At 41.9% G+C, this 8,106-nt stretch overlaps 1 protein-coding gene across 1 annotated transcript; it reads right to left on the bottom strand.

Annotated features, from left to right (window-relative positions):
- Nucleotides 1-4,202: 4,202 nt before the first annotated feature.
- On the bottom strand, nucleotides 4,203-7,766 carry LOC104165196 (lamin-B2-like; the record flags this gene model as incomplete). The annotated part of the gene is made up of 3 exons (XM_009704771.1): nucleotides 4,203-4,373; nucleotides 6,822-6,947; nucleotides 7,610-7,766. Coding segments are annotated over 3 exons (454 nt in total), but the record flags the coding sequence as incomplete, so codon positions are not given.
- Between the last annotated feature and the right edge of the window lie 340 nt (nucleotides 7,767-8,106).

Genomic DNA, 8,106 nt, shown 5'->3' with positions numbered 1-8,106 from the left:
CCAGGTGGGGGTTGGGCTCTTCTCCCTGGCAATTAGCCATAGGACAAGAGGGAACGGTCTCAAGTTGCGCCAGGGGAGGTTCAGGCTGGACATTAGAAAGATCTTCTTCAGTTGTTAGGCATTGGAACGGGCTCCCCAGGGAGGTGGTGGAGTCATCGTCCCTGGAGGTGTTCAAAAAACGTTTAGATGTGGTACTTCAAGACATGGTTTAGTGGACATGGTGGCATCAGGTATACGGTTGGACTTGATGATCTTTGAGGTCTCTTCCAACCGTAATGATTCTATCATTCTATGAAAATATTCCATGGGTATTACATCTCAGCTGGCCATTTGCAACTCAGGCACCTCCTAAGCCAGAGACCGTATTTTGACGCCTACTATCTCTCAGTGGATTTTTCAGCAAGAATTTGTCTCTGCTTTTTGCTTTTATGGGGCAAGGAGTTTAGCTCTGTATTAATGAAGAACAGCTTTCTTTCGTTTCTTCTGAATCTGCCACTGGACATTCACTGTCCCTACTTCTACCAAAAAACAATAAACAATCACATCTCATTCACCTTCTCCATGCTATTTATCCTTTCACAGACATCCACTGTGTCCTCCCCTTCTCTCCACTCATCTCTTCCCAGGTGAAGTTTAAAATTAAACTTTCCTCATGCAGCACCAATTTCATACTCTTAATTGTCTTTGCTAGTCTTTGTATTACTCTGTACTACCTTTTCAAGAAGGACTAAAACTATCCATAGCACTCCAGATGACATCCTGCCCTAGAAGGAAAACAATACTTTTGGCTGTATTCTATTTCCCTAATAGTTGCCACCATTCCATTTGTTTTCAGTTTTCGTTAGCTTCACTTCTAGTAGCTAATTTTAACCAAATCTTACAGAGCAACAACAGAGCTCAAGGCTATTGCATGATAAGTTTCATCAAAGTAGATAGCTAGAAAAAGCATCCTTTTCATGCCTTGCAGCTGGAGTTGAACAATTCTGCTAGATACCATGGAATCCACCCAGGAGCTAAACTGCCCCAGTTCTAAGAACTGTTACAGGCAGAGCATGTAACTTCATAAAATCAATCCCCATTAGCTCTGCTGTTCACAAGGTTCTGAGTAGGGAAGAAAACACACATAAAGCCTTCTTTCGGCTAAGGGTTTTGAAGGCATTTCAAGACAACCATATACTCCATTGCTTCTTGTAAAGTTTAAAATTAAAAATTTGAATGCTGACAACCATTCAGTTCCTTAGGCTGGCATAGTGCCAAATCAGAGTTAGGATTTCTACTGCTTGTTCTCAAAGATCATGGTCAGAGCAAGAAGTGAGTTTTTACCCAAGACCCTCTCATCCTGGAGAAGCTCAGTAATGAAACTTAGCAATCTGCTTTGACATCATATTCCTTAACAACTCAGACTCTCTCTGAACAGGGACACCTCTTTATCCAGAAATCCACAAAATGAAACTTACAGCTAAGCCTGTTTTTCCCATCACATTCCAACTTCATCCATAACAACAACCATCTTTTATGTGGTGAAAACGCAGCTTAATTCGTTCATCCCCCTGTTCAAATCTTGTCACTTTTTCATTCTCCAAGTGTGTGTATTTTGCAGACTTTTTTTTTTTTCAAATTCAAAGGGAGTCTCAGTGAAGGGTAGGGGAGAACAACATTAGCAGCAGCATAATTTCTCCACCGCGAGAGAATCAGAAGTAGCTGTAATTATTGGCAAGTATTTTCAATAGCCGGAAAACTGGCAGCTGCCTAATTCCTTCCAGTAGGGCAATGAATATTAAAATAAAAAAAGCACAACAAATAAACCAACAAACCTGTAACCAGCAATTGTACCAATAACAAAGCTGCTACTCCTCCCGTGTCCCCAGTGCTGGATGAACTGGGATTTGCTAACTTGGGATTTGCACAGGTGTGACAGATACGCTTGACTCCTAGCCGTACTTTGGTTCAGGCTGACTAAGAAGTAACAGGCCTCGCATTCTTGGTGTGAACTGACAAACTGGAAAGCCCCTGGGTCACATACAGGGGAGTGAAGGTGTCTTGAAAAATATTCCAAAAGGTGGTTCGAAACCCAAAGTGCAAGATAAGCACAGAAAGCACAGAACAAATACCAGAGCTAAAACGAAGACATCTGTCTTGTCTATACTAGTGACTAGCAGCCAACTACTTCGCCCTATAAATCAGGATGGGCTCAGTTTGAGCTCTCCCTGAACGGCAGCTGGACTGCATGCCAGGTGACTCTCACCTTTAGCATGCACTCCTCTCAAGGTTACAGATTCCCTACCTGAGACTAAGAGATCCCTCATTACCCAAGGCAAAGACATTCCTTACCTGCGACCGATCCTCAGTACGTGATTGATAGCATGCTGAATTAACACTATGAAACATTACTAATCCATGCAGCGACTCAGTATTACTATAAACATTGTATGGATAATTCCATGAGACATAAACCGTTGACCAAGTCTGAGACTAAAATTGGATCCAGTTGCACATAGGCTCCAAAAGGAGTTTAGAAAGCAAGGGGGTCCACTCTGAACCTTGCGACTCAACAGGAGAGTTCTCCTTACTCTTTGCATCTCCGGTCTCTGTGTGAATCATTCTAACTCAATTTTCCCTTGTACATTCCTTCCATGCAGCAGTTACCAAGGTGAACCTTGCCATCAAACTTACTGAACCTTGTCAAACCACTGTTAACTTTTGTTAAATTCCATGAAACCTACTGAACTCTGTCAAATTATTATTTTACCTCAATACAACATATTGCTGCTTCTGTCTTTTTAAGTAAGGTGCGTTCCACCCATCCGTGACAATAGGCAGATAAATGAAGAAAGTGCAAATATTTTAAAGAAGTTTAAAAAGCATTCTCCCAGATTAAATGACTCCTATGTTCACATTTCCCCTCTACTCCGCTCTGGTGAGACCCCACCTGGAGTACTGTGTTGAGCTTTGGAGCCCTCAGCACAGCAAAGACATGGATCTGTTGGAGCAGGCCACAAAAATGATCCGAGGGCTGGAGCACCTCTCCTATGAGGACAGGCTAAGAGTGTTGGGGTTGTTCAGCCTGGAGAAGAGAAGCCTCTGGGGAGACCTTATTGCTGCCTTTCAATACTTAAAGGAGGCTTATAAGAAAGATGCGGACAGACTTTTTAATAGGGCCTGTTGCAATAGGACAAGGGGTAATGGTTTTAAACTAACAGAGGGTAGATTTAGACAAGACACAAGGAAGAAAGTTTTTACAGTGAGAAAGTAACTGGCACAGGTTACCCAGAGAGGTGGTAGATGCCCCACATCCCTGGAAACATTTAAGGTCAGGTTGGACAGGGCTCTGAGCAACCTGATCTAGCTGAAGATGTCTCTGCTCATGGCAGGGGTGTTGGACTAGATGACCTTTAAAAGGTTCCTTCCAACACAAACCATTCTGATTCTATGATTTCCAACTTATATACCATGGTTTTCATCACCAAAGCTGGTCAAAAAAGGTCCAATACCTTGCCTGAAGCTTCCCCACCACCAATGAAACCACAACTGCATCTAGCAATTTACCAATCCAGAACTAACTTAAATCATTGAAATGTGATATGGTTTACACACATTTAAAAGAGTATTGAAGCTGGTGAGAACATTGCAAAGGCCACGCTTAAGACAGTAAAGTGACAATGCAACCTTAGACATGGAGCCCCTCTCAATATGTCCATACTAGTTTGCAAGCTCACTGCATCCAGACAAAAGCCCATATTGAAATGCACCCATTCCCCAAGCTCTCCAACCCACCCCTCCAGCTTCTTAGAGCCAACACACTGCACCTATTGCAAGTCGTCCACCACCTCCACTCTGGAGGAAGAACTGGATCTACTGACATCAAGAAAAAAACCCAAAACCCTTATAGCAGAAGACATTGTCTAATCAGCTATCGCGCGACATCCATTATTCCCACTGTGTCCTCCTCAGTGACGAACAGTTCCATGTGTTTTCTCACAAACTGGCCTTTCTTGACTAAAGCTATCCCCTAGCTATTACCTGTGGCGATAACCTCCCTGGAAATGCATCTGCGCGTGAGCATCAGAGGATGCATTTGAACACTGGGACAAGTTTTCTTCAAATTATAATTAGTCTCCTTAAAGACAGCAGGCCTGATGGAAGTGGCTTTAGCTCACCCGCTGGACTTCCTGTCAGACAGTGCTGCAGATAGCAGTAGTTACCTTCGCCTGATAGGTCTGCTCAAGCTCCATTTTATACAGTTTGACTTGTTCATCATGTTGATTGCGCAGATCCTCCAGAGCCTGAGTCATTTTGGATTCATACTCCTGTTGGCGACTAGTGTCCACCTCAACCAAACGATGTTCATGTCGTTTTCTTGTTTCCCTTATTTCCTACATACACACAAAGAAAAGGGGACAAATTCCCACATTAGGGTAAACAGAACAAGCAATCACATTCAGACATCAATTAACTAGTTTCAGTACTAATTATTTAGTATATAGGAACTACAGTACTAAAGGTATTTAAGCCTAAGAATTGCTGCATGTACTAACAGATGCAAGGTACTGGTCTCATTTGGCAGGATCTAATTCTTAAAAGTGATCTGACTTAAAAAACAGGTTTAAAAATATCCATATACAATTTAAATAAAGAGCTGTTTTATGCTACAAAAGTCAAAACAGGAGGAAGGAGGGAGAAGAAAACATGAATTTTTACATAGCAAAGAGAGATTCCATGTGCTGCACTACAAACCCTTTCTGTCCCAATATACATCCCTACATTACAATAGCAGTCTACGAGGAGTCAGATAAAAATTAACCACTTTTGTGACCGTTACATATATTGAAAAAACATCATTATAGAGGAAAAACGGCATCTTCAAATTTCACTTTTAAGCATATGCAGATCTCTCTTTTTCTATATACTGGGTGACCTCTGCTCATTAGATTTTGATTATGTTAGTAATAAAGCAGCAACCCAAGCAATCCTGAAGACATAAACAGAAATTTCTAGTGAGCATTTGTACTAAGAAATTTTCATTCTTAGAGAAGTACGAGTTCTCTGTGCCTAGAACACTGGTCCCAAATGAGTGAGGTAAGATTGACTCATGCATTTATTCATGTTGAGCCTTGCAAGGGCCTGGCCAGGCCTGAATGCATGGCATGAGAAAGGAACAATTTCTCCCTTCAGGGTAGGGCAAACAACAAGGGAGTGGTGAAGGTAGGAGCACGGCCATGAGGAACAGCAGGTGAATGAAGCAAGGCTCACTTTACATGCCTAAACTGGAGTCACAGCAGACTAACGCAAATTCAGAGTGACTTTACCAGTCGTTTTGCAGAAATGCTCTACATCTGAAAAACAGACTCTCAGAAACACGCCCTTCTACTCACAGCAATGTGGCCTGATGTGATCTGGAAGCTTTCCCTTCCATGGTGAATTTTTACACCATGAAAACTAGCAAGCAGCAGTCTCTCAGCAACTGCAGGCAATGACCCTTCAAAGGCCACAAAAATACCATGGGGTCTACAAAGTATCAGGTGAAGCGCTGAGTGGATCTAGTAGTTCAACCCCACTAGAGTAAGCAGGCTTCATGTGCCATGCTCCCAGTCACGATGTTCTAACTCTAATGGGGCTCTGGACCCTTCACTGAACCAAATGAACTCACTAACCTAAAGGAAAGCAATTCCTTTTTTTCCTTTGTGGGTTGAATTGGTCCATACAAGGATCAAAGAACTCCAGGGATGGCTAAAGGAACACCTCCACTTCAGCACAGCAAACTTTAAGATTAGTTTCTGCTGTCTCACTTAGCTTCACCTTTAGTCAGCAGCAACACAATTCTCCTCAAGAACCAAAGTTATTTTAAGGCCCTAAAACCAAGCAAGGGTCTCTCATTGCAGTGGTGTGCAGCAATCCAGCTACTCTAGGGCATGGAAGCGAGACAATGGTCAGTACAACTCAGGGTGATCTACCTGGTTGGCGTCTTTGCCCTGCTCCAGCCCCTGTCCTTAGCCACATAGCCCTGCCCTACCCCTTAATCCAGTCGAGTCACTCACTAGATTCTGTGGTAAGACATAACTCATCCACTAAGCTGGCAAAAATTAAACTCAACCAACACACCCTAAATATTTTACTAGTTAATCAGGCTGAAATGGTTTGGTGCATGGCAAGCCAAATATCCCAACTAGCATAGGTGAGATGAACAGCAGAAGGCAAGTGGCAATTGCTCAGCAGCCGCTAACTGAATGAGCTTGCAGAAGACCCAAAGGTCACAGCTGGTTTCCACAAGATGGAATAAAATGACATGACACCTCGCATCTGGTACAGAGAGAAGGTCATGCTTCCCTTTCCCAACCCCAACCTGTACATTCCCACTATTTACTTTATAAAAACTCTGGTCCTCACTAGAACCATTATGAGCAAACTCAACTCATTAAGCAAGCAGAAGACTACCCCTGCAAAAAGCAGGGTAATCGCATACTGTTCTCATCAGTGAAAACAGGTTATAGTCAGGTCTAACAACCACTAAAGTTGGTGCAAGTAAGGAGCATGGCAATGCAACCAGGTCCACAGAGAGGGAACAAGACTCTCCCTTTCCCACAGGGGTCAGCTGCTGCATTAGCTCACCTGCCCATGCTTGTCACTTGGCTCTCACACCAGCTACCCCACTGATTTATCATGTAACTCTTGCAAAACCTTTAACTATTTTATTAGTCAATCCATTTATAGCAAGGATAATACTGAGTTTTCCCTACCTGTACTAGTTAGTAATTGCTTATAGTCAGTTTGAATAAGAGCTACATGAACTCCAGACTATGATGAGATTACTAGGTTGACAATACCTCCTCAAACACATTCTTCCTGAAATCCAGGTCCTCTTGCAAGCTCTGGCACCGATTCTCCAAGTCCACACGCATGAGTGTCTCCTTCTCCAACTGCTTCTTAGCCACAGCATGACCATCTTCAGCCTAGTAAAGAATTTTAAAGATGAAGCTTTAATTTTGTCTGGATCCCTATCTTCCATCTATAATCCCTTTACGGTCTTCATTTGACATCTTTGGACCAATTATTCACAACAAATCTAATGTTAAGCCACTGATTTTCCTAAACAAACAAACAAAACCAAAAAAAAAAAACCCCAGAAAACACCCAAAAAAGTTTGTGTGTACTTCTGAATATTTAAAACAAGCTTTCGTGTTTGTATACCAGTTATTTAAAGCACAGATTTAATTCAGTACAGTATGATAATGGAAGTGAGGATTATTAATTCCTCAAGCACAGTATGTTGCATGTTCTTTTTCCTGCTAGCATAGTCCCACTAGGTACTCCAGCATAAGTTTAACATTATGCAGGACCTTACAAAGGACAACATTTAATAGCCTGATGTCTCATGAATATAGAAACACTTATTAAAATTTTTTAAATAAAAGCTGTTGACTAGCAAAATTTCTAAAACATCATGTTGCTTTACAGAGATTTCTTGCAATTCAGTTTTATATCCAAGTTGCAGTAAGTGAGCTGGATCAATGATGTTCAGACTACAAACTAAGTGCAAAGAAAAATAACAAATTTTACAATACACAAGCCTCTCCTGTGTTAAAGCAAGGAAGCATCCACTGCCCTGTCATACCTTAGCAAGTTGGGCACGCAAATCGGCAACCTCTGCCTCCAGACTGCGTTTCTCATTCAGGACAGTATTGAGTTCTGCTTCACTTCTATGGAACAGCACTTCAAGATCCTTAATGCGACCCTGAGCCACAGACAAATCTGCATCTTTCTTCTTGTAGCTGAAAAAACAAAGGTTAATTATATTTATACATGGGTGCACACACATCTTGGGCATGTCTTGGTTACAACTACAGATATTTTGTTATTATACACATTTTATTAAGATTAGTGTACCACTAGGTGGCTCCTAGAGTAGCCTGCAAATGCAGCTAATAAAAGTAATCATAAACACCTCTTAAAACTCACAGCTTGTACAAATGTGTTGTAAATGCATTGTCTAGTATGGCATGGACAGGCAAGGGAAAAACAAGAAGGCAACTCTGACAGCTAAGAGATGACAAAGCTGTTTTACACACAAGGCGTAAAGAGTGTTTTTTCATCTCACTGCCACACAGCACA

Source organism: Cariama cristata, unplaced genomic scaffold, assembly GCF_000690535.1.
Source record: "Cariama cristata isolate BGI_N322 unplaced genomic scaffold, ASM69053v1 scaffold9227, whole genome shotgun sequence".
Taxonomy (NCBI): domain Eukaryota; kingdom Metazoa; phylum Chordata; class Aves; order Cariamiformes; family Cariamidae; genus Cariama; species Cariama cristata.
This window is presented reverse-complemented; position numbering and strand designations above follow the sequence as displayed.